Here is a 27,957-nt window from a genome sequence, read left to right on the forward strand (position 1 = left end):
TTGAATTAACAATGAGGTGTTAGCTGTTGGGACAGATTTGATAGACTGTGGAGTTTTCCAACCTTATGCTTTCTATTACTCCCTGTGCATGTAGTCTGGTAATGACCCTCATTGAGCTGCTCTGGGTGACAGTTCAGGAAGACTGCTGCTCCATGATGAAAGCAAAATATTGCTGATCTTAGAATCTGAAACAAAAACAGAAAATGCTGGAAAATTTCAGCAGGTCTGACAGCAGCTGTGGCGAAAGCGTAGAGCCAATGTTCGATTCAGAGTCAAAACGTTGGCTTTATTCTTTCTCGACAGATGCTGTCAGACCTGCTGAGATTTTCCAGCATTTTCTGTTTTTGTTCCTGCTCCATGATTATTGGAAGTTTAAAACTGCATAGGCACAGCATGAGTCTGGGTTACACGTTCAAGGTCACTGTGGCAGATAGCTGCCATGAAAACAGTAGACATTTGCCTGAACCATCAATGGAATGGATTCCTATTTCTCTAGAGATATATCTACTTGGAGAATGAGATCCGATTCTGGAAATTGTCTCTCAAGAGAGTCCATCTCTAAACCTCTGTGCTTGTGTCAGGCCTGATCATTGTGAATTCTCGCGTACTGTGCAGTGAAGAAGGCTGGAGCTTCCTGAAATTTCTTTTTGCCATTTTGCCCTATTTAGTAACATCAGGACAGTCTAATGGAAATCAATAGTTACACAAAGAAAAAAATGGTTGAAACTAAATTGAGGCAAAAAATGAGCTTAAAATTATTTTCATGTCTTCAGGATATCCCTAATTTTCACAGCCAATTAAATATTTTTGACGTAGAACTGTTGTTCTGTAGGCAAACCTGGCTGTCAATTTATTCAGAACAAGATGACATGAATGGTCAATGAATCTTGTTTTTTGTCATATTAATTGAGAGTGTTGACCAAGATAACATTTACCCATTCAATGGACCAAATGCTGGAAAAGAGATTAGAATAAGTAGGTGCTTGATGGCCAGTTCAGAGACGATGGGGTGAAGGGCCTCTTGCTGTGCTGTAAAACTTTATGGGTGGCATTTTCTGGCCATGCTCGCCCTAGAACTGGAAAATCCGGCCTGAGGTCAATGGACCTTTGCATGGTCCGCAAGGGAAAATTCCCCTCATGACTCTATGATTCTGTCTGATTGTACCTGTGTCTGAGAATATGCTGCTTTCTTGCAGGTGGTTTCCGGCTCTGAGTGGGGCAATATGTTGTTGTGGGATGGCGGTCTTATCAAAGTGGAACTCTGCAGAAGGGATGGCAAGCCGTGCCATCATGGACCTATAAATCAGTTTGTACTGGACGAAGGAGAACTTATCACTGTCGGAGCTGATGGCTGTGTGCGGGTGAGTAGTAACAGGTATTGAAACCCAGCAGCTGAACAATCATAACTCCAGTCTGTACTCCCATCAGAGTGACCTATACGTAAGTTAGTATGAAGCCCATTGTCTTGCTTTTCAATTTTCACACGCCACTACAGTACGTTGAGATTGGTACTGGTCTGTCTAGAAATATCACAAGGGTTGACCTACCTTTTCAAGTTTTGTGAATTGATATGGAGCTCATCAGGGAAAAATCAATAGAACAATGCTTTGAAATGGTCAGATGAAGTAGGATGGGATAAAGCTAGTCTGAAGCAAAAACATCATCCTGTTAGAACCAAATGGCCTTTCTCTGTGCTGTGATTTTTGTGCAGCACAGCCGTCTGTCTGGCTGTCTTCCGGTTAGAAGGCGAGAGATACCATGAAAAATAATTTCCACATCAGGAAATCCTCCTGCCGTTTGCTTTTTCCTGACTTCTATCTTTTATTCCCACATTGCAAACTTTATACTGACCACATAATGAAATGTTCAAAATTTCTTGCAGCTTTCATTCAGGTCATTAACTGTAGCTGATGCCCGAACTGCTTGTTTTTAAGGCAAGGTACATTGAACCGAAGACCTCTCAGGCTTTTGGTTTGCTCTGCTTGGAGTAAGTGCAACTGCTATAAGCCCTTTGGGAGAGGATATTTGCCACTGAGATGCTGCAGGTCTTATGAACCTTTGATGTAGTCTGATTCCACCCCACTTGGGTAATAATCTTGGGGCTATTACCTGACACACAGGCAACTTGTTATTTCAATGGATTTTCAAAAGCTGTTTGATAAAGTCAGATTGTTATCTGACGTTGAAGCTCATAGATTTGAAGGCAAATTATTGACCTCGTTAGGATGTTTGATTTATTATTGTCACATGTATTGGGATACAGTGAAAAGTATTGTTTCTTGCGTGCTATTCAGACAAAGCATACCATTCATAGAGTACATAGGGATGAAGGAAGGGAGAGGGTGCAGAGTGTAGTGTTACAGTCATAGCGAGGGTGCCAAGAAAGATCAGCTTGATATAAGGTCAAAAGTCTGAAGGCAGCAGGGAAAAAGCTGTTCTTGAGTCGGTTGACTGAGTGGCATGAAACATAGATTAGGGATGATGTACAGATATACAAATTAACAGCATGTGAGTAATGGGGTCCTGCAAGGATCTGTGCTAAAGCCTCATCAATGACAAAACTGTGGCAAATGGAATTCAATGCAGATTAATGTGAGGTTATTCACTTTAGACCTAGAAAATGAAAGAACAGGGTACTTCCCAAATTGTGAAAACCTAGAAACAGTAGAGATCCAAAAGAGCCTGGTGGTCCAGGTGCACAGGTCATTAAAATGTAATGAAAAGTGCAAAAACTAATCAAAAGGCAAAAACTAATCAAAAAGGCAATAAAACCTTTACACCTTGAGGGCTAAAACTCAAAAGATGAAACCATTCTTCACCTGTACAACGCCCTAGCTGAACCATACCTTGAGTAATGTGAACAATTCTGGACACTAGATCTTAGGAAGGATGTATTGGCCTTGAAGAGAGTGCAGTATAGATTTAATAGAATACTTGGACTCCAAGGGTTTTTATTTATTCATTCACAGAATCTATGTGCTCCTGTTTCGGCAAGCATTTGTTGTCAATCCCTCCTTGCCCTTGAGAAGATGGTGGTGAACCGCTGCAGCCCATGTGGTGTAAGTGCATCAACAGTGCTATTAGGAAGCGGACTCCAGGATCTTGACACAGCAACAGTTGAAGGAACAGTGATATAGTATATATGACTTGCAGATGGTGGTGTTCCCATGCACCTGCTGGCCTTGTCCTTCTAGGTGGTGGGTGATAAGTAAGTTTGCAGATGACACCAAGATTTATAGGGTGGTTAATAGTGAAGAAGAAGGTCATAGATTACAGGAAGATATAGATGGCAGAGCAGTGGCAGAGGCTATTGAACCCTGATAAGTGTGAGGTGATGAACTTTGGAAGAAGTAACCAGATAAGGGAGTATTTAATGAATGGCAGGACACTAGGATGGATCTTGGGATACCTATTCACAGATCCTTGAAGGCGGCAGTGCAGGTGAATAGGGTAGTTAAAAGGCACATGCTTTTATCTGTTGTGGTATAGAGTATAAGAGAAAGGAGTTTATGCTGGAGCTGTACAGAACATTGGTTATAGGCGACAGCTGGAGTAGTGTAAGCAGTTCTGGCTACCTCACTATAGGAAGGATGTGCTTGCATTAGAGAGGGTACAAAGGATATTCACCAGGATGTTGCCTAGGATGGAGCATTTGAGATGTAAGAAGAGACTAGATAGGCTTGGATTGTTTTTGTTAGAACAGAGAAGGCTGAGGGAGGACATGATTGAGATGTATAAGCTTATGAGGGGTTTGGACATGGTGAATATGATGCAGCTGTTCCCCTTGGTTGAAAGGTCTATCACGAGAGAGCCATAGTTTTATGCTGAGGGGCAGGAGATTTAGGGATGATTTGAGAAAAAATATTTTCACTCAGAGGGTAGTGAGAATCTGGAATTCACTGCCCGGGAAGGTAGTGGAGACTGAAAACTTTACAACCTTTAAAAAGTATTTGGATAAGCGCTTGAAATATCATAACATTCAAGGATATGGGACAAGTGCTGGAAAATGGGACTAGTGCAACTTTAGTGTTAGTTATTGTCAATGTAGACGCGATGGGCCGAAGGGCCTTTTCTGCACTGTATGACTATATGACTTTATGTCACAGGGTTGGAAAGTGCTGTGAAAGGAACCTTGGTGAGTTGCTGCAGTGCATTTTGTAGATCATAGGATCATAATATCCCTACAGTGCAGAAGGAGGCCATTCAGCCCATCGATCTGCACCAACCACAATCCCACTCAGGCCCTATTCCCGTAACCCCACGTATTTACCCTGCTAATCCCCCTGACACTAGAGTCAATTTAGCATGTCCAATCAACCTAACCTGCACATGTTTGGACTGTGGGAGCACCCGGAGGAAACCCACACAGGCACGGGGAGAATGTGCAGACTCCACATTGACAGTGACCTGAGGCCGGAATTGAACCCGGGTGCCTGGTGCTGTGAGGCAGCAGTGCTAACCACTGTGCTACCATGTCACTCCAGATGGTACTCACACTGCTGCCAATGGTGGATGGGGTGCCAATCAAGGGCATTGCTTTGTCCTGGATAGTGTCGAGCTTCTTGAGTGTTGGAGCACTCATCCAGGCAAGTGGAGAGCATTTATCTCACTCCTGACTTGTGCCTTGTAGATGGTGGACTGGCTTTGATAAATAGTAATCCTCAGGATGTTGATATGTGAGTGATTCAGCGATGGTAATCACTGAACCAACAAGCTTATAACTGTGGTAAAACTGACCCAATGTGATCCTACCCTATGATAGCGATAGTCAATTTATCACGAAACTGCCAAACACAGCATTAACCCACTGCTGGCATTGTCTCTCCTCTGCCAACAAGTAACTGCACGCTGCACCAATTGTGATCAGTAGTGTGGTATAGGGTTTGCCCTCTGCAAGGCAGTCTTTGGTTGTAAGAACCCCTGGAAGCTTGCTGAATGCGTAAAAGCAATGTGCCCAAGCCCTGGCACATCAAGGCCATGACCATTGTCATGCTCGTGCACACCTCATTGTCCAATGAACCAATGGGTCATGGCTGCTCGTTATTCACTCTTGCCAGAGCTATATTCTGGTACAGCAAGAACCAGTCATCAGGCTGCATGTGAACTCTTTGGAAAATGTATTAATTATGTTAAATGTATTACATTAGCAAGTAACATATAATTCAATTGGCACAGACTGCCGTAGATCATTGGATACAATTAAAGCTATTAAATATTTCCACTTAATGGAAAATATGGAAGAAATAACCCTAACTTTGAACAGAGTTTCTTCTTCAGTGTTTTGCGACAATTTGATTGTTAGGACATTGGGATTGCATCAGCTTTTTGTGGGAGAAATCTCTATTGCCCCCTCTTTTTGTATGAACTTGATGACTTCAATGATGCAAAATTCTTCCCATTTTTAATTGGAGTTATCTCATTTCAACTATTTCCGATGTAACTGGCAAAAAGTGAGGGATCAGAGGCTCCCACCCTTGGCATGGACATGCCAGTGTTGGACAGGGGTGGGCACAGTAAGAAATCTCACAACACCAGGTTGTGGAACAGTTTATTTGGAATCATAAGCTTTCAGAGCGCTGCTCCTTCATCAGGTGAGTGGAGAGATGGCTAATCACAGATTAAAGAGGTGTGAATTCATAGAAATCATAGAAACCCCCACAGTGCAGAAGGAGGCCATTTGGCCCATCGAGTCGGCACCGACCACAATCCCACCCAGGAGAATTGTCTCAAGCCAGGACAGTTAGTGGGATTTTGCAAGCCCAGGCCAATGGTGGGGGTTCATGTAGTGTGACATGAACCCAAGATCCCTGTTGAGGCCGTCTTCATGTGTGCGGAACTTGGCTATCTGTTTCTGTTCGGCGAGTCTGCATTGTCGTGTGTCTTGAAGGCCGCCCTGGAGAATGCTTACCCGAAGATCGGAGGCTGAATGCCCTTGTCTGCTGAAGTGTTCCCTGACAGGAAGGGAACACTCCTGCCTGGCGATTGTCGTGTGGTGTCCGTTCATCCGTTATCATAGTATCTGCATGGTCTCGCTGATATCTCGGGACATCCTTTCCCGCAGCGTATGAGGTAGACAATGTTGGCGAGTCGCATGAGTATGTACCTTGTACCTGGTGAGTGGTGTTCTCACGTGTAATGGTGGTATCCATGTCGATGATTCGGGACGTCTTGCAGAGGTTGCAGTGGCAGGGTTGTGTGGTGTTGTGGTCGCTGTCCTCTTGAAGGCTGGGTAGTTTGCTGCGAACAATGGTCTGTTTGAGGTTGCACAGTTGTTTGAAGGCAAGTAGTGGGGGTGTGGGGATGGCCTCGGGCAAGATGTTTGTCTTCATCGATGACATGTTGAAGGCTCCGAAAAAGATGTCGTAGTTTTTTCCACTCCAGGGAAGTAATGGAAGACGAAGGGTACTCTTGTCGGTCGTGTCCCGTGTTTGTCTTCTGAGGAGGTCGGTGCGGTTTTTCGCTGTGGTGCATCAGACACTGCGCATCGTGGCAGCAAACTACCCAGCTTTATCCAGCATAGAACCTAGAGAATGCAACCCAGAACACAGACTTCCTTGCAAAAAAAAGGCCATCAAAACAAATTTTAAAATTGTTCATAAACGACAAAATAGAGTTTTATTTCTGCAAATGGGATAAAGTTGTTTGATGCGATCATTGATAGGGCTGGTTATTGAAGATTACAAGGCCTGTGAGCAGGAGACAGACTGGAGAAGAGAAATAATTTATTCTCCATTTGGGTAAAACCATGAATCAAATCTTGGACAGTGACTTCTGATAGTACTCTGCAGCGACCAAGGTAACGAGACCTGTGAGGGTTTGTAACTGAGGGTGGCTTCTTTACTTTTAACCCTTTAGTGTACTATAGCATTTGGTGCAAGTCCTGAATAAGAAGTACGCTTATGAATTGCTGAAAGTGGGAGTTTTTTAGGTCTAAATTATGGGCCCGATTTTACCAAAACGGTAAAGTTGGGCGTCGGGCCTATACAGCGATCTGCCCCCGATTCCGAGCAGATCGCGGATTTACCAACACCCGATTCGAGCCCACGCCCGAATCGGGCGGCCCGACGATTTAAATGCATTAGCATGCATTTAAATCGACTTAATGAACCACGCGCCCAACTCTACCGCCAAATCCCACTTTACCGTCTTCTGGTCCGTTCCGCATCTGCACTGAAGTGACCTGCAAAATAAAAGTCTGAAGTCGTCGCTGCAGCTTCCGAAGAGCGGGGTCAGAGACTGCAACGGCTCTCTGACCCAGGTCATCCTCTGGTTGGGGCGGAGGGTGGGTGGGAGGAGAGGGGGGGTTGGGAGGAGGAGGGGGGGCGGGACCCAGATCATCCTCTAGTCGGGGGAGGTTGGTCCCCTGCCAGTCTGCGGCCGATCCCTCCTCCCGGAGTGGACGTGCGGCTGTGCCATCCCACAAAACATTCAGGATGAAGCGGTTCCTCACTAAGAGGATGAAGCAGAACCGGCCAATTCCACAGTGGATCCGCATGAAAACCGGCTACAAGATCAGAACAAGTCCAAGAGGAGACACTGGAGAAGGACCAATCTGGGCCTGTAAAGGGATACACCATCATTGGTACACTAACAGCCACAGCCATCTCTCCCACTCTCTTGCCCCTGCAGGGAAGAGTAATCTGTGGCTGGTACGGTTGTGTACAGTTTGCAAATACCATCAACTATAGAGGCATGTTGGGAGTTGACCCAAGAACAATAAAGTGGCTTCAAAATCTATATCTATAAACATACTCCACATAGTTATTTATTTATATATTAGGCTAAGTCGGCTTACATCAACACTGCAATGAAGTTACTGTGAGTTTAACATAAAGTTTAATAGCTTCTTTCATCAATATTCCCTGTGCCGTGTCCATTGTATTGCTGGTAAATAATTTCCTCTGTTGTGTGCTATTGCTTCATAGAATCATTCTGGAAGAAATCACGGTCCTTCATTATAAATGCAGCATCCTGTGCCTTTCTGTAACTGAATGAACCTCATACTTCTGTGTGTGTGTGTACCTGTGAACACGTGTATGCATGTGTATGTGCATGTCCGACACTATAGTTAAGAAAGCCCACCAACCCCCTACTTCCTCAGAAGACTAAGGAAATTTGGTATGCCAGCTACGACTCTCACCAACTTTTACAGATGCACCATAGAAAGCATTCTTTCTGGTTGTATCCTGGTGGTATGGCTCCTGCTCTGCCCAAGACTGCAAGAAACTACAAAAGGTCGTGAATGTAGCCCAATTCATTGCACAAACCAGCCTCCCATACATTGACTCTGTCTACACTTCCTGCTGCCTCGGCAAAGCAGTCAGCATAATTAAGGACCCCACGCATCCCGGACATTCTCTCTTCCACCTTCTTCCTTCGGGAAAAAGATACAAAAGTCTAAGGTCACGTACCAACCGACCCAAGAACAGCTTCTTCCCTGCTGCTGTCAGACTTTTGAATGGACTTACCTTGCATTAAGCTGATCTTTCTCTACACCCTAGCTATGACTGTAACACTGCATTCTGCACTCTCTCGTTTCCTTCTCTCGGTATGCTTTGTCTGTATAGTGCATAAGAAACAATACTTTTCACTGTATGTTAATACATGCGACAATAATAAATCAAATCAAATGTTTGTGTGTGCAGGTGTGTATGTTAGATTATTTATGATAACACCTATGTAGTTAAATCTTCATAAGAATCATATGGCTCAGGAGTAGGTTATTTAGCCCCTCGAGCCTATTCTCCATTTAATATTATCATGGCTTATCTCATCTCAGCCTCAATTCCACTTTCCTGCCCATTGCCTCTAGCCCTTCAAACCCATTACTCATTAGATATCTGTCTACCTCTTCCTTAAATTTACTCAGCCGGCATCCACCACTCTCTAGGGTAGTGAATTTCACAGATTCATGACCCTTTGAGAGAAGTAATTTCTCTTCATCTCTGTTCTAAATCTGCTGCTCCTTATCCTAAAACTAAGTCCTCTTGTTCCAGATTGCCCTACAAGAGGAAACATCCTCTCCACATTTACTTTGTCATTCCCCCTTATCACCTTGTACACCTCAATTAGATCTCCTCTCATTCTTCTAAACTTCAGGGAGTACGGGACTAAACTGCCCAATCTCTCTTCGTAAGACAAACCCCTAATCTCTGGAATAAATCTAGTGAATCTCCTCTGAACTGCCTATAATGCAACTGCATCCCTCCTCAATTAAGGGGACCAAAACTGTACACAATATTCTAAGTATGGTCTCACTAATGCTTCGTACATGAGCAGCAACATTTCACTACTTTTACATTCTATTCCTTCAGCAATAAATGCCAAGACTCATTTGCCTTCCTTATTACTTACTGGGGCGGCACGGTGGCACAGCGCTTAGGACTGCTGCCTCACAACGCCAGGGACCTGGATTCGATTCCTGGCTTGGGTCACTGTCTGTGCGGAGTCTGCACGTTCTCCCCGTGTCTGTATGCATTTCTTCCAGGTGCTCCGGTTTCCTCCCACAGTTGAAAGGTTAGGCATACTGTATTGAAAGGTCAATGACACACTGGAAGATTGGGAAGCTTTTAAAAATCACCAATGGGTCACTAAACAAGTAATAAAAAGAGCAATGGTAAATTATGAAAGAAAACTAGCGCAAAAATATAAACATGGACAGCAAAAACTTTGATAAGTATATAAGGCGGAAGAAAGTAGCTAAAGTGAATGTTGGTCCCTTGGAAGATGAGGCTCGGGAGTTAATAGTGGGGAACACAGAAATGTTATAAAAAGGGAGGAACTTAGAGAAAAAGTGCTGAGCAAACTAATGGTTGGTTAGGTGCATTGGCCATATTAAATTCTCCCTCGGTGTACCCGAACAGGTGCCGAGTGTGGTGGCTAGAGTATTTTAACAGTAAGTTCATTGCAGTGTTAATGTAAGCCTACTTGTGACACTAATAAATAAACTAACAAAAACCTGCATACTAGCTTTCTGTGATTCATGCACGAGGACACCCAGATCCTTCTGCACTGAAGCACTCCAAAGTTTCTGTCCATTTAGATAATGATGTGCCTTTGTATTTTTCATATCAAAATTGATAACCTCACACTTAGCTGCATTATACTTCATCTTCCAAATTTTGCCCCATTCACTTAACCTATCCATGTGTAAATTTCTTGTATCATTATCACAACTAACCTATTTTAGTGTCATCTGCAAATTTGGCTATGGTATCTGCATCCAAGTCATTATTATAGATTGTAAAGAGTTGGGGCCCAAGGACTGAACCCTGTGGCACCCCTGAAAAGGATCCATTTATCGCGACCCTCTGCTTTCTGTTGGTTAGCCAATTCTCTATCCAAGCTAATAAATGATCCCTAATCCCATGTGAATTTACCTTGTGTACTAACCTTTTGTGTGGCACCTTATAAATGCCTTCTGGAAGTCCAGATATACTACATTTACAGGATCCCCATTATCCATCTTGCTTGTTACATTTTGAAAGAACTCAAGCAAATTAGTCAAACATGATTTACCCTTCATAAAACCATGCTGATAGCACTCTGCAGCAACCAAGGTAACGAGATTTGTGAGTGTTTGTAACCGAGGGTGGCTTCTTTACTTTTAACCCTTTAGTGTACTCATTCGCCTTCCTTATTACTTACTGGGGCGGCACAGTGCTTAGCACTGCTGCCTCACAACGCCAGAGACCTGGGTTCGATTCCTGGCTTGGGTCACTGTCTGTGTGGAGTCTGCACAGAACTTTGTAAATGTCCTGTTATTACTTCCTTTATAATAGATTCTAACAATTTCCCAATGACAGATGTTTAACTAGTTGGCCTCTGGTTTCCTACATTTTGCCTATCTCCCTTTTTGAATAAGGGCGTTATATTAGCATTTTTCCAAGCTACCGGAACCATTCCTGCATCCAGACAATTTTGGAATATTGGATAATGAATCCATTATCTTGAATGCCACTTCGTTTAAGACCCTAGGATGTAGGCCATTAGTCCCTGAGGACTTGGCTGCCTTCAATCTCATTAGTTTGCTCAGCACTTTTTCTCTAAGTTCTTCCCTTTTTATAACATTTCTGTGTTCCCCACTATTAACTCCCGAGCCACACCTTCCAAGGGACCAACATTCACTTTAGCTACTTTCTTCCGCCTTATATACTTATCAAAGTTTTTGCTGTCCATGTTTATATTTTTGTGCTAGTTTTCTTTCATAATTTACCATTGCTCTTTTTATTACTTTTTTAGTGACCCATTGTTGATTTTTAAAAGTTTCCCAATCTTCCAGTGTGTCACTGACCTTTGCAATACAGTATGCCTTCGTTTTTATCTTTATCTTAACCTTCACTTCCTTGCTTAGCCATGGAAGTCTTTCCCTGCTCTTATCACCTTTCCTCCTCTCAGGAATATATTTTAGTTGAGAGGACTTGAATATCTCCTTAAATATCTGCCACTGTTCATCAACTGTCCTACATTTTAGTCTTCCTGCCCAATCCACAAGGGCCAAATCTGTCCTCATGCCGATGTAATTTCCTTTGTTTAACTCCACAATGCTAGTGTGGGACTCCAGTTTCTCACCCTCAAACTGAATTTGAAATTCTAGCATGCCATGTTCACTCTTCCCCAGAGGATCCTTTACTATTTATTAGCCCTACCTCATTATATAAGACCAAATCTAGAATAGCCTGCTCCCTGGTTGGTTCCACAGCATATTGTTCCAAAAAACAATCTCTAATACATTTAATGAACTCTCCCTCAAGCCTACTCATGCCAATATGATTATTCCAGTCAATATACATGTAAAAATCACCCATGATTATTGTCGTACCTTTCTTACAAGACCTCAGTATTTCTTGGTTTATACTGTGACCGACTGCTGTTTGGGACCTATAGATTACTCCCACCAGGAACTATTTCCTTTGCTATTTCTTATTCCTACCCAGACTGATTCTATATCTTGGACTCCAGTGCCCATACCATTTCTCACTACAGCAAATCTTCCATACATCTTCATGGAGGACCAGCATGTAATTTTGCTTTGTCAACAAAATGTTTTCATAAGCGAAAAACCTCTGTTAAAATCTTTTCCACTCACTTTTATTGCTGATTGGATATTTTATCCTAGCAAACCAAAGTCTGCTATTTGATAGACAAGTCTGCATTCTTAAAATTATCTAAATTCTTTGAGGACATGACTTTAATTTGAAAGAGGAGGTTGAATTTAAGGAGTTGTTATATCATGTAACAGGAGTATTTTTTGTGCGATTGCACAGTATTGTCACAGTAGTTGTCTCTTCTTACCTCTCTTTATCTTTTCCTTCTCCACCCCCACACACCCCACCTCCACAATTTCTAAATGTGGATTAAACTGTTTTTCAATAAATGAGATGATGCTTGAATATAACCTTTAGCTGCTGAAAGCTCAGTGCAAGCCTAAATACATAGCCTTTCAATGATTTTAAATTTCCATTTTGAACGACATGGTGGCACAGTGGTTAGCACTGCTACCTCACAGTTCCAGGGACCCGGGTTCAATTCTGGCCTTGGATGACTGTCTGTGTGGAGTTTGCACCTTCTCCCTGTGCCTACGTGGGTTTCCTCCGAGTGCTCCGGTTTCCTCCCACAGTCCAAAGATATGCAGCTTAAGTAGATTGGCCATGCTAAATTACCACATAGTATCATTAAATGTATAGATTAGGTGGATTAGCCATGGGAAATGTGTGGGATTACGGGGATAGGTAGGGGAAAAGACATTGGTTAAGATACTCTGTAAGAGAGTCGGTGCAGACTCGATGGACTGAATGGCCTCTTCTGCACTGTAGGGATTCTATAAAAAAAGATAATTGGATCTTTTATGAGGTGCTAGTAATTGGTCATTGAGTGATGCAGAAGCATTTACATTCCATCATAGTCGAGGAAAGTTCTATAATTTTCTGACTCTGTACACTGCAGTGACTTTGTCACTGTTTGTCTTCAGTCACACACATCCCTGAATCTTTCTAAGAATGCTGATTTCAGAGTATTAGATGGGGAATGTTAATTTGTGAGAACGACCCAGATGCTGTAGAGAGATGTTGAAATGTTAAGTGAATAGGCAACAAGGCGGCAGATGCAATATGCTGTGGGGAAGTGTGAGGATATTCACTTTGGTAGTATGAATAGAAAAGTACAATATTTTTTAAGAGGTGTGAAACTTGTAGATGTTGGATGTTCTGAAGGACTTGGGTGTACTTGCACAAGCTACACAATGCAGGTACAGTAAACTATTTGGAAGGTAAATGAAAGGTTGGCCTTTACTGCAAGGGCATTAGAGTACAAGAAGGAGGAAGTCATGCCATAATTGAACAGCCTTTGGTGAGACCACACCTGGAATATTGTGCACTGTTTTGGTTTCCATATTCAAGAAAGTATATATTTACATTGGAGACGATATTGTGAAGATTTACTAGACTGGTTCCTGGGATAAGAGGTTTGTCCCAATGATGAGAGGCTGAATAAATTGGATCTATGTTCTCTCAAGTTTAGAAGAGTGAGAAATGATCTCATTGAAATATACAAGATTCTGAAGTGGTTTGGTCGGGTAGATACTGAAAGTTTGTTTCCCTGGCTGGGGAATCTAGAACATGAAGGCACAGTCCTAAATGACTGCCCCCTTATCCTGAGACTAAGATGAGGAGATGGGATTGTGAATTTTTGGAATTCTCTACCAGAGGGTTGTAGATGTGGCATCGTTGAACATATTGAAGGTGGGGTTAGACAGATTTTGGTTCCGTCGGGGAATGAAGGGATATGGGGAGTGAGTGGGAAAGTGGACTTGAGGCCAAAGATCAGCTACAATCGTAATGACTGGTGGAGTAGGCACAATGGGCCGAATAGTCTATTTCTCATTTCTTATGTTCTAATTCCTGAGATTCCTTTGCTCTTTACCCTGTTCTGTTTCTTATTTTCTCAGGTGGAGGTGATGTTTCTATTTTTCCTCCCAAACAATGACGTTAATTTTCTATTTAACTGCCTGGTCTGCAAGTTTTCTAATGCCTTCCTATATTGTGTTGCACTTTTCCTACATATTAATTATACTTCCTAATTCTGTATCATTTATAACTTTGATACTGAGTTACTTTTCCTGAAGTACAAATTATGAATGTAAATTGTGACCAACAATGGTCCAAGGACTGATCCTTATGAAGCATCAATTTTTACCATTGTTCAACTGAAAGCTACCCTTTAACTCAATTCTCTGCCAACTGTATCAAAGGAAGCAGGGCCAGATTGTTTTGCTACAATGCCTCATTGTGAATCCTTGGTTAAACTCTAAGAACGACTAATGGGTTCAGCCCAGCAGGGGTTTGCTTACACAGTGGCACAGTGGTTAGTACTGCTACCTCACTGTGCCAGGGACCCGGGTTCGATTCCAGTCTTGAGTGACTGTGTGGAGTTTGCTTATTTTCCCCATATCTGTGTGGGTTTCCTCTGAGTGTTCCGGTTTCCTCCCACGGTCCAAAGATGTGCAGGTTAGGTGGATTGGCCAAGCTAAATTGCTTCTTAGTGTGGAAAGATGTGTAAATTATGTGGATTCATAGAGGTTTACAGCATGGAAACAGGCCCTTCGGCCCAACTTGTCCATGCCGCCCTTATTTTTTTAAAAACCCCTAAGCTAATCCCAATTGCACCCATTTGGCCCATATCCCTCTATACCCATTGTACCCATGTAACTATCTAAATGCATTTTAAAAGATAAAATTGTACCTGCCTCTACTACTACCTCTGGCAGCTTGTTCCAGACACTCACCACCCTCTGTGTGAAAAAATTGCCCCCATGGACACTTTTGTATCTCTCCCCTCTCACCTTAAACCTATGCCCTCTAGTTTTAGACTCCCCTACCTTTGGGAAAAGATATTGACTATCTACCTTGTCTATGCCCCTCATTATTTTATAGATCTCTATAAGGTCACCCCTCAGCCTCATACGCTCCAGAGAAAAAAGTCCCAGTCTATTCAGTCTCTCCATATAACTCAATCCATCAAGTCCCGATAGCATCCTAGTAAATTTTTTCTGCACTCTTTCTAGTTTAATAATATCCTTTCTATAATAGGGTGACCAGAATTGCACACAGTATTCCAAGTGTGGCCTTGTACAACTTCAACAAGACCTCCCAACTCCTGTATTCAACGTTCTGACCGGTGAAACCAAGCATGCCAAATGCCTTCTTCACCACTCTGTCCACCTGTGACTCCACTTTCAAGGAGCTATGAACATGTTCCCCTAGATCTCTTTGTTCTGTAACTCTCCCCAACGCCCTACCATTAACTGGATAAGTCCTGCCTTTATTATTGTCTTCCTTTTGTATCCCGCTTTCTCCATCTTGTAGGAACTGAACCATTATATAACTTTTTTGGAATACAAATAAACAGCTGTACAAATGGGAAATCTGGAGGGAAGCCAATGAACTGCATCAAGCACGTTGACTCTGTAAACAGAACAATGCACCAAAATACACATACAACTTCCATTTATATAACACCTTTCATGGAGCACATATAAAGAAGAACAAAGAACAGTACAGCATAGGAATAGGCCCTTCAGCCCTCCAACCCTGCGCCGATCATGATGCCTGCCTAAACTAAAACCGTATGCACTTATAGAGTCCGTAATCTTCCATTCCCATCCTATTCATGTACTCGTCTAGTTGCCCCTTAAATGCCACTATCGTACTTACTCCCACCACCTCCCGGGCAGCGTGCTCCAGACATTCACTACCCTCTGTGTAAAAAAACTTGCCTCACACATCTCCTCTAAACTTTTCCCCATGCACCTTAAACTTATGTCCCCCAGTATTTGACTTTTCTACCCTAGGAAAGAGCATCTGACTATCCACTCTGTCCATGCCACTCATAATCTTGTAAACTTTTATCAGGGCGCTCCTCAATCTCCATCGTTCCAGTGAGAACAAACCGAGTTTATCTAACCTCTCCTCGTAGCTAATATCCTCCAGACCAGGCAACATCCTGGTAAACGTCTTCTGTACCCTCTCCAAAGCATCTACATCCTTCTAATAGTGTGACGACCAGAATTGTACACAATATTCCAAATCAGGCCTAACTAACATTCTGTACGTCCCAAGATGCTTCACAAAATCTGAAAAAAATTTGTCCCTGAACTACAGAAGAGGATATTAGAGCAGGTGAGCTTGGTCAAAGAAAGAGGTTTGAATGTGTGACATGAAAGAGTAGAGATCGCAGAGGTCTGAAATTCAGAGAGGTTTAGGTGTATGAATCACAGAAGAATCTCACAGGTACAGCAAGTAATTGGCAAAGTTAATAGAATGTCATTGTTTATTACGAGGGAGAATTGAATACAAAAATGGGGAGGTATGCTTCAGTAGTACAGGGCATTGGTGAAACCACATCTGGAGTATTGCGTGCAGTATTGCTCTTCTTATTTAAGGAAAAATCCCTCAATATCAGCAAAACGAAGGAGATGGTAATCGACTTCAGGAAGCGTAGTGGAGGACATGCCCCTGTCTACATCAACGGGGGCAAAGTGGAAATGGTTGAGCGTTACAGGTTTCTAGATGTCCAGATCACCAACAACCTGTCCTGGTTCCCTCATGCCAATGCTATAGTTAAGAAAACCCACCAATGCCTCTACTTCCTCAGGAAGCTAAGGAAATTTGGCATGTCTGCTATGACGCTCTCCAATTTTTACTGATGCACCATAGAAAGTATTCTTTGTGCTTGTATCACAGCTTGGTACGGCTCTTGCTCTGTCTAAGACTACAAGAAACTACAAAGGGTCATTAACAAAGCCTAGCCCATCACGCCAACCAGCCTCCCATCCATTGACTCTCTCTACACTTCCCGTTGCTTCGGAAAAGCAGTCAGCAGATATTCTCTCTTCCACCTTCTTCCATTGTGAAAAAGATACAAAAGTCTGAGGTCACGTACCAACCAACTCAGGAACAGCTTCTTCCCTACTGCCATCAGATCTTTTGAATGGACCTATCTCGCATTAAGTTGATCTTTCTCAACACCCTAGCTCTGACTGTAACACTACATTCTGCACTCTCTCCTTTCCTTCTCTATGTACGGTATGCTTTGTCTGTATAGCACGCAAATAGTACTTTTCACTGTATAGTAATAATGAAACAATAATAAATCAAATCAAAAAATATATTAGAAGTTCAGGGAAGGTTTACTACATGAATACCAGGAATGGGTGGGTTGTCTTCAGAGGAAAGGCTGGGCAGATTAGATTTGCATCCACTGGAATTTAGAAGAGTAAGAGGTGACTTGATTGAAACCTTTAAGATCCTGAGAGGACTTGACAGGGTGGATGTGCAGAGGGACCTGGGTGTCCTTGTGCAGGAATCTCAAGGAGTTAGTTTGCAGGTGCAGTAGGTAATTAAGAAGGCAAATGGAATTTTGTCCTTCATTGCTAGAGGGATGGAGTTTAAAAACAGCGAGATTATGTTGCAGCTGTATAAGGTGCTGGTGAGGCCACACCTGGAGTACTGTGTACAGTTTTGGTTTCCTTACTTGAGAAACGATATACTGGCACTGGAGGGGGTGCAGAGGAGATTCACTAGGTTGATTCCAGAGTTGAGAGGGTTGGCTTATGAGGAGAGACTGAGTAGACTGGGGCTAGACTCATTGGAATTCAGAAGAATGAGGGGAGATCTTATAGAAACAGATAAGATTATGAAGGGAATAGATAAGATAGAAGCAGGGAAGTTGTTTCCACTGGCGGGTAAAACTAGAACTAGGGGACATAACCTCAAAATAAGGGGAAGCAGATTTAGGACTGAGTTGAGGAGGAACTTCTTCACACAAAAGGTTGTGAATCTGTGGAATTCCCTGCCCAGTGAAGCAGTTGAGGCTACCTCATTGAATGTTTTTAAGGCAAGGATAGATAAATCTTTGAACAATAAAGGAATTATGGGTTATGGTGAGCGGGCGGGTAAGTGGAGCTGAGTCCACAAAAAGATCAGCCATGATCTTATTGAATGGCGGAGCAGGCTCAAGGGGCCAGATGGCCTACTCCTGCTCCGAGTTCTTATGTTCTTATGTGGAGAGGATGTTTCCTCGTGGGAGAATCTAGAACTAGAGGTCCCTGTTTAAAAATAAAGGGTCGCTCATTTAAGACAGAGAAGAGGAGAATATTTTTCTCTCAGAGGATCATGAGTCTCTGGAACTCTCTTCCTCAAAAGGCGGTGGAAGCAAAGTCTGAATATTTTTAAGGCAGAGCTAAATAGATTCCTGATTAACAAGGAAAGGTGGGGGGGGGGGGTGAAAGGTTGCTGGAGGTAGGCAGGAATGTGGGGTTGAGGTTACAAGAGATTAGCCAGGATCTTATTGAATGGTGGTGCAGGCTCGAGGGGCTGAGTGGCCTATTCCTGCTCCTAATTCAGATGTTCATATGTTTGTACAAGTGGAGAGGTTTACGAAAGGAATGCCAGGTTACAGCTTCGAGGAGCTGAAGGCAAGTTTGCGATGAAAACTCTGTGCCAAGTGCTATTTACCACCAAAGTACATATACAGACCAGAAACCAATTGCAAAGATCAAGACTGTTTGCATTTCAAGGACAACAAACAGCAGCTCCCAGGAACATTGCTGGTAAATAAACTGGCTTCATGAAAAGACCAGTACAGATCATCATGTCTCGAGCACTGTCTGTTCAATTTTGCTCTCAGCTTTTTCCAAAGTCTTTGCCTCACTGCTCGATGGCGATGGATCTACAGCAGCTGCTTTTTATAAAGTATATTGAGCCGACCCAGTCTTATTCATCGTGAACAAAATTCTCCACTTTTTCCAACTCAAAGACCTCTTCAGAACTGGTGCAAAGTGGCAAAATGACCAGTTAAGGGTGTGACTCACTTTTAGAACTGTACAGTTGCCAGAACATATTTTTCAAGAATTATCATACACTATGATACATTTCAAAACTGCACAGAAAACAATGATGATGATGAGAGCTTCAGGTGGGAGACTTCAAGGGAAATGCAAAGAGTGAAAACGGGTGCTGAATAGGTGCTGTGCAAATAAGACACGCGGGTTGCAAGTCTGGTTGTTATGTGCAGTTTTGGTCCTTTCTCAGAGTTACAAAGCCAATGTGCAGAGTGGACAGGGCAAGCCCTTAATTCACCTCCTTGCTTGCCCCAAAAACCAATTCAAAGTCAAATTGAATCCAATTCATGGCACCCACAAGAGAGACATACTAGATCCAAGCTGACAAGAGCAAGCATTACACCTGATCTCATGCTTGATCCTACACCTGCTCTTTGATTAACTCATTGAATTTCCCTGGAGGTGTGAAAACAAATACTTGCAGGTTTAGCAATCAAACATTGATTGGACAGAAAGATCAATGCCGGAATTTTATTGCCTCGCCCGCCTGAGGTTTGTAAGATCCGGCCAGAGGCCAACGGAAAATGCCATTCTGCGAGCCATGCCCGCCTAATTCTAGGGCGGGTGTGGTGGCAAAATTCTGGCCCAAGCGTCAGATCAAGCCCATGATGAGGTGCAATGCCTCATCGTATCAGGTTGGATCCTCTTTGTCTCTCCCGTGGGGGTATTGAATTAGATTCAATTGGATCTTGAATTTGGCTTTTGGAGCAAGCAAGGAATGGATTTGGGTTTGCCTGATCCATGCTGAGCATTGATTTTGTAACTTTAAGAATGGAGTAAAAACATTTTTTAAAAAATCTGTTCTTACCAATTTAAGAAAAAACTCCCATGGAGCACTATATGTGAGTTCCTTGCACCCACTCCCACTGAAAATGTTCTCAGGCTGATTGACACACAGGAGCATGTTGCAGGGTGATTTGGGAACAGAGGGATTGGATGCGGAGGTCTCGGATGTGGAACCAGAGGCCCTAGTGGAGGAGGTCCAGAGAAGGAGGGATGTTTTGTACCAAATTGGGACTAAGATTCCACCTTATCCTCATTCTGTTCCTCTATACTGCTGCAACTGGTGTTGCTCTCGCTAGTCTTATATCCTCTTCTTATTCCTCCTCCAGATCAAGGGGGACCCTTAGCATATAATAGGCGGCACTGTGGCACAGTGGTTAGCGCTGCTGCCTCACAGCGCCATGGATCCAGGTTCAATTCCGGCCTCAGGCGACTGTCTGTGTGGAGTTTGCACTTTCTACCCGTGTCTGTGTGGGTTTCCTCCGGGTGCTCTGGTTTCCTCCCACAGTCCAAAGATGTGCAGGTTAGGTTGACTAGCCATGCTAAATTGATCCAACTATCAGGGGAATTAGCAGGGTTACGGGAATAGGGCCTGGGTGGGATTGTGGTCAGTACAGACTCGATCGGCCGAAGGATGTCCTTCTGCACTGTAGGGATACTATGATTCTAGCAAGATGCCCAATGACCAAATACTTCTTTTTCTTTTGGTGATTTGTATGTGGTCTCCAATAAAGTGGAATAGTACAGCACTCACTCTCATGAAGTTCTCAAAGAATTTCCTGAATAAATGTTGTTCTAGTGTTAATGAATGTTGACAAAGTGCTACAGAAAGTCTCCCCACATGCTTCAGAGGGTCCTCTTTACACTTCCAGCAGCAACCGACATGAAATGATGGGTTTCCCTTTCAGTAGCACTTGGAATTATCATCAAAGCTGTATTTTCTCCCAATCAGCTGTTTGCTGTTAGTGGAGGGTATTGGTTGAAGTCCCAGGTGGCAAAATGATGTGCATTCTCATTAATAAGAGCTGCTATGTATTGTAAAGTGACAATTGGCTGGACATCCATTACCAGCAAAATGGTATCAAGCACGAAAAGTTAAGACCCTCTCTTGCCACTTCAGAGGCTCTGTAGGTCCTCAAGTATTTGTCAGAAATTGCCTCCCAAATTTCTAAAGAACAACAACTTATAGTTACAAAGCACCATGAGAAGTTCTAAGAAGTTTCACAGGTGCTTAGTCAGCGAAAAAAAGTGATACTGAACTGAAGAAGGGGATATAAAAGACTCATCAAAGGGATATCTTAAAAGAGGAAAGAAGTGCAGAGGCCAAGGGGATTACATAATTTATGTCCCAGATGGCTCAAGGTATAAACTCCAATAGTAGGACACAAAGAGTGGGCAAGAGTTGGAGGAATGTACGGTTCTCACAGAGAGTTGGAGGTAGTTAGAGAGAGAGGGAACAGCAAAGTCATGAAGGCACTTGAACACGAGGGTAAGAACATTAAATCTGATGTGTTGAAAACCTACACAGGAAATACAAACCAAGGCTGCAGATGGGTTGTTAATTTGCAGGGATAAAGGATTGGAGGCGGCACAGTGAAGGTTCACTAAATTAGTCTCTGGGAGGAGTGGATTATCCTATGATGAGAGGCTGAATAAATTGAGTTCAGGAGAAGAGGTGATCTCATAAACATACAAGATTCTGAAGGTGCTTGATAGGGTGGATGCAAAAATTGTTTCCGCTGGTCAGAGAGGCCAGGATAAGGGGCTGTGGTCAAATGGACAACGACCAGAGCAATTAGGCCCAACATAAAATTGAACACTTTAAATTAATATACAGCTAAGCTGCTTCGCTAAGCAAGATAGATTGAGTGTGGATGAGGTTACCATAGGTTAAAAGCCAACACATACCAGAGCTGTCTCGTATATTGAACACGGTACTTGACCTTAATATTGGGGATCTTCACAGTAAATGTGCAGGGCTATGGGGATGAGGTTGAGCTGGTGCAGACTCAGTGGGCCAGATGGTCTACTACATTGTAGGGACTCTATGACTTGCAAAGGGGACTGTTAGCTTTGTTTAATTGACAGCTTTATTACCTTATTATAACTGGACCTTTTTTTGAAATCATTTTTCAGTGTTGGTGTGTTTATTTAGACATGATGAAAGATTCCTTCAGTGGGAATTTCAAGGCTCAGTTTGATTAACTGTTTTATGAGAAGACAAGAGAGATAATTTTCTTCAAAGGGAATGTTGAATGCCTGATTGTTTTCTTTTTAATTCATTAGCATTTCAAAGACTTGCCAATGTTAGTATATGGCTCATTGATTCTATAGCTAGTGGATTCTGGAAGAGTGCTTCAAAGGCACAGCATATGTCAGGACATTAAATCAACATGAAAATCAAATCACTGCATTGTAAACATATTTAAATCTTCATAAATTATTAAATGATGACAATTGAAGTTGGCAAGATCTTTTAGGTTTACCTGTCAAAAGGTTCCTGACTCCACAGCATGTTTCTCCCAAGGCTCATGAACTGACTTACCTGGCACAGCCTTCAGGAAGCTACTTGCAGACACAAAAATATCAATGACAGAGAAACTTGATTTGGAGCAGACATTTAAATGGAATCATAAAATTATAGAATGGTTACAACACAGAAGGAGGTCATTTGACTTGTTTTGTCTGTGCTGCCTCTTTGCAAGAGACAACGAGTGTCACTCTCCTGCCTATTACCCGTAGCCCTGCAAATTTTTATTTTTCAGACAACGATAAATTCTCTTTTGAGAGCCTCAACTGAATCTCCCTCTACTATACCCTCAGACAGTGTTTTCCAGATCCTAACCACCCAATGCATGAATAAGTTTCCCTCATGCCACCATTGCTTCTTTTGCCCATTATGTTAAATCTGTGTCCTATGGTTCTCGATCCTTCTGTCAATGGGAACAGTTCTATCTACACTGTCCAAACCCCTCAGAATTTTGAATACCTCTATTAAATCTCCCCTCAACCTTCTCTTCTGCAAGGAATACAGTCTCAACTACTCCATGTAACTGAAGTTCCTCATCCTTGGAACCATTCTTGCCAATCTTGTCTAATGCCTTCACATCTTGAAAAGTGGTGTCCAAAACTGGACTTAGATACTCCAGGAGAGGCCACAGCAGAGTTTCATAAAGGTTTGGCACAACTTCCTTGTTTCTGTACTCATGTGACTAGAGAAAAATAAAACAGAATCAGCTATAACCTCCATTTGCCAGATTAAGGATGGCATATTTGAATTCAAGAACTCACAACGTTGGGATTGGCTATGAATGAGCCAAGGCTTCAGTACGCTGCAGCACTAACTTATCGTTGGTAAAATGGGCTTGAAGTAACAGATACCCTTAAAGTAGGAAAAGTTATGTCACGTGAGTGCTCCACTTGGATTTGGTGTGGGATTCTCAGCTGTATGTAAACTAAACTGTTTCAATTGATTTCAGGTCTGGGATTTTGAGACCATTGACACAGCGGAGTCTATTGATGAGGACTCTCTAATAGAGATGGAACCAATGAATGAATTGAATGTTGGAAGGAATGTTAACCTGCAGTTCATGGTGAAGTTCAAAGACTCCAACTTTATTTGGTGTGCCCAGGTATTTTAAAAAGCTATTTTTTTCGAGAAGAAAATTAATTTCCATGCATTGCACAGAGAAACCATAATGTGGGTACAAAGAAGAATCAGAAATTCAACTCTAACAGCTAGAGCATCGACCTATAAGTCTAACGGATGAGCAACATTCTTGTGAGCTACCATTTATTTCCTGTAACATTTGCTGCAGCATTCTTGGTTAAGTAGCTCAAAATAAAAGAGGAATGAATCTGGGCTAAAGGTAAGGAACATATTCATCAAAATGAGAAGAGTGACATTGGTTGTTTTCATAAGTGTTAATAATTTCTCAATCAGAAGATTAATTGAATAGTAATCCTTAAATAAAAATGAATTTAACAGAGCATGGGTCTCATGGCTAGGCCAGCATTTTAATTGCCCATCCCTAATTGCCCTTGGGAAGTTAAAGCATCCCAAATATTTCTTGAAAAATGTTGTTCCATTTTTTCTCTAAAATTCCTCACGTACAGAATAAGATTTTAAACAAGTAAAAATGTCAAACAATTATACATTTAACAACGGAAGTACTAAATTGAATGGTGAAATTGTCTTTTTTCAAAGTCTTTTAATGCCTTTATGGAAGTACATGCTTCAAAAATCAGCCAGTCTCAAAAGCCTTTGATTATGTTTTATTTAATATGACAGTGAGGGTGTTACCAGATTCTGAACAGCTGCAGGTCTCAAAGTTTTCCAATCTGCATCAGCTTGTCTGAGTTTAAATGAAAGCATGGTTGAACCTGCTTCCATTACCCTCTCAAGCAGTGCATTCCAGATCCTAAGCATGACTTCTGCCAATTACATTAAATCTCTGTCCTCTGATTGTTAATCCTTCCATCAGTGGGAAAAGTTCCTATTTACTCTGTCCAAACTCATCATGTGTTTGAATACTTTTGTTATTGAATACTTGTGTAATTAATGATGAGGGACTGAAATTTCCTTTTGGTCAGAATATTGCTCTAGTTTTGATTGGATAAGACTGTAGCCTTTGGGACATGCGTGATAATCTTTAATAAAATGTTTGTGGATGTTTGCCTGTGTTGATAGCCCAAAGGAGAGAAGTTGCTACCACAAGGCTGGGTTGCAGCAGCTATCAGATGTGATTGTCTGTCTCCTTGGCAACCAAAGAAGGTAGGCCCTTTCGGGGCCTGAGTTGCTGTGGTGTACATGCCATTAATACTTTGTGCTGTGGTTTTCCATCATTTGAATATTAATGCCTTCATTTCCTGCTGTCATATCTCAGGGAAAATTCCACAATTATCAGTGGAATGTGGGAATCTGACAGACTGGCTCTCTGTCCCACTTTCTGTTCCCTTATCCAAGAATTATGTCAGAGACTTAATGTAAATCCAAGTAACATCTGTATTTTTAGAAACTTAAGAATAGGCAGTGGCTTTTACTGCAAGACATTGATGTTTGAGTTTGCTAAATTAGCACGTATTAAGATGAACAACTTTGTTTTTCCGTAGGATGCCAGTGGTAGAATCTGGAAACTTGATCTCTCTTTTTCAAATATTGTAAGTTTAATAAATTGTTTTTGATTAATTGAGCAAATTAATTAATTAAGAGCCGACTTAGAATTCATTATGTTATTTTGCACCTTTTCCCTCTATCTCCAATAGTAGCTCTGCCCTCTGTCTCTTACATAAACAAATCTTCCCCCACTACCTCTTCATTATCCTACCACTGATCTCTGTCACTCACTTCTTTCTTCCCAACTTTGCCACTTTGCCTCTTAATCTTTTTTCATTTTTCCCTCCATCTATCTCTCTATGAAAATCACACACATGTACAAATAGACATATAGCCTCCATTTCCAATTTTTTGCATTTTCTGCTTCTCATAACTTCTTACTTTCAAGTTTTTGCTGTATTTGTTTACAATGCTTGAATGCCTTGTTATGCCATGGGTTCACAAAGGAGGAAGTGTTAGGTTTTTTAGGAAACATTAAGACAGACAAATCCCCAGGGCCGGATGGCATCTATCCTAGACTCCTCAGGGAGGCAAGAGATGAAATTGCTAGGCCTCTAACAGAAATCTTTGTCTCTTTGCTGGACATAGGTGAGGTCCCAGAGGATTGGAGGATAGCAAATGTGGTCCCGTTATTTAAGAAGGGTAGCAAGGATAACCCGGGTAATTATAGGCCGGTGAGCTTGACATCCATGGTAGGGAAATTGTTGGAGAAGATTCTTAGGGATAGGATATATGCGCATTTAGAACTGAATAATCTCATTAGTGATAGACAGCATAGTTTTGTACGAGGGAGGTCATGCCTCACAAATTTGGTTGAGTTTTTTGAGGAGCTGACAAAAACGATTGACGAGGGAAGGGCCGCGGATGTCGTCTATATGGATTTTAGTAAAGCATTTGACAAGGTCCCTCATGGCAGGCTGGTGCAAAAGGTTAAATATCACGAGATAAAAGATGAGCTAGCTAGATGGGTGGAGAACTGGCTTAGCCATAGAAGTGGAGAAGTGGAGTCACTCCATCTGATGAAGGAGCAGCGATCCGAAAGCTTATGGTATTTGCTACCAAATAAATCTGTTGGACTTTAACCTGGTGTTGTGAGACTTCTTACTGCCTTAGCCATAGAAGACAGAGGGTAACAGTGGAGGGATCTTTTTCCGGTTGGAGGTCTGTGACTAGTGGTGTTCATGATATGGAGATGCCGGCGTTGGACTGGGGTAAACACAGTAAGAGTTTTAACAACACCAGGTTAAAGTCCAACAGGTTTATTTGGTAGCAAGTGCCATTAGCTTTCGGAGCGCTGCTCCTTCGTCAGATGGAGTGGAAATCAGATTTGGCATGATCTCCCTCTGATGAAGCCATGCTGACTATCCCTGATCAAGCTTTGCCTCTCCAAGTGGAGATAGATGCTCTCCTTCAGAAGTTTCTCAAATAGTTTCTCTACCACTGGCGTGAGACTCACTGGTCTGTAGTTCCTTGGTTTAGCTCTATAACCCTTAACTAGCGGAACCACATTAGCTGTTCTCCAGTTGTCTGGCACCTCCCCCGTGGCCAGAGAGGAATTGAAAATTTGGATCAGAGTTCCTGCAATTCATCTGGACATGGAGATTTATCCACCTTTATGGCTGCCAACACCTCCAATACCTCGTCCTTCCCTATGTAAATTTGCTCAAGAACCTCACAGTCTCTCTGCCTGAATTCCACACCATCGCCTTCATTCTCTTAGGTGAGGACAGATGTGAAGTATCCAACACTCTACCGATGTCCTCTGGGTCCACCCACAGATTGCCCTCTTTGTTCCTAATGGATGCTACTTTCCAACCCAAAGACCTCAATCAGTAAGGATAGACAACAACACCTCCTCAACACCGGTGCCCCACAAGGCTGTGTCCTCAGCCCCTTACTATACTTCTTATACACCTATAGCTGTGTGGCCAAATTCACCTCCAACTTGATTTTCAAGTTTGCTGATGATGGGTCAGATCTCAAAAAATGACAAGACACAGTACAGGAAAGAGATAGAGGATCTGGTGAACTGGTGCTACGACAATAATCTCTCCCTCAAGGTCAACAAAGCGAAGGAGATAGTCATGGACTTCAGGAAGCATGGTGGAGGACATACCCCTGTCTACATCAATAGGGATGAAGTGGAAATGGTCGAGAGCTTCAGGTTTCTAGGTGTCCAATCACCAACAACCTGTCCTGGTCCATCCACGCCGATGATATAGTTAAGAAAGCCCACCAACGCCTCTACTTTCTCAGGAGACTAAGGAAATTTGGCATGTCCCCTACAACTCTTACCAACTTTTACAAATGCACTATAGAAAGCATTCTTTCTGGTTGTATCACAGCTTGGTATTGCTCCTGCTCTGTCCAAGACCGCTAAAAGCTACAAAGGGTTGTGAACGAAGCCCAATCAAGCAAGCCAGCTCCCACCCATTTGGCATGCAAGTAGTCCTATATTGTAGCTTCACCAGGTTGACATCTCATTTTTAGGTATGCCTGGTGTTGTTCCTGCCCTCTTGCACTCTTCATTGAACACAGTTGATCCCCTGGCTTGGTGGTAATGGTAGCGTGGGGGATATGCTGGGCCCTGGCCAAATAGCACAAGAAGCAAGTAATAGAGCTAACGCAATTCAACAAGCAGCGGATCAGATCTAAGCTCTGCAGTTCTGATTCATTCAGCCGTGAATGGCAATGGACAATTAAACAACTCATCTCCATTTGTGGGAGCCCAGCACATCAATACAAACAATAAGCCTGAAGCAGGGAGATGATGGCTGAGTGGTATTATCACTTGACTATTAATCCAGAAACTCAGCTAATGTTCTGGGGACCCAGGTTCAAATCCACCATGACAGATGGTGGAATTTGAATTCAATAAAAAAAATCTGGAATTAAGAATCTGCTGGTGATCATGAAACCATTGTCAATTGTCGGAAAAACCCATCTGGTTCAATAATGTCCTTTAGGGAAGGAACTCTGCCGTCCTTAGTTGGTCTGGCCTACATGTGACTCCAGACCCACACTAATTGTGGTTCACTCTCAATTGCCTTCGGGCAACAAGGGATGGGCAATAAATGTTGGCCAGCCAGTGATGTCCATGTCCTAAGAATGAATTTAATTTGGAACACTCTTCAGCCAGAAATGATCCATTCCTGTCTCC

The 27,957-nt window shown here is 42.5% G+C and overlaps 1 protein-coding gene across 2 annotated transcripts in view; it reads left to right on the forward strand.

The window, feature by feature from the left end:
* cfap44 (cilia and flagella associated protein 44) overlaps positions 1-27,957 on the forward strand; it is a 218,205-nt gene that overhangs the window by 60,054 nt on the left and 130,194 nt on the right. For both annotated transcript variants that reach the window (XM_078232289.1, XM_078232290.1), the window contains exons 8-10: positions 1,197-1,361; positions 23,161-23,313; positions 24,794-24,841. In XM_078232289.1, the coding sequence (XP_078088415.1) occupies positions 1,197-1,361; positions 23,161-23,313; positions 24,794-24,841 (366 nt within the window). The remainder of the gene's footprint in view (positions 1-1,196; positions 1,362-23,160; positions 23,314-24,793; positions 24,842-27,957) is intronic.

Source organism: Mustelus asterias, chromosome 17 (assembly GCF_964213995.1).
Source record: "Mustelus asterias chromosome 17, sMusAst1.hap1.1, whole genome shotgun sequence".
Lineage (NCBI taxonomy): Eukaryota > Metazoa > Chordata > Chondrichthyes > Carcharhiniformes > Triakidae > Mustelus > Mustelus asterias.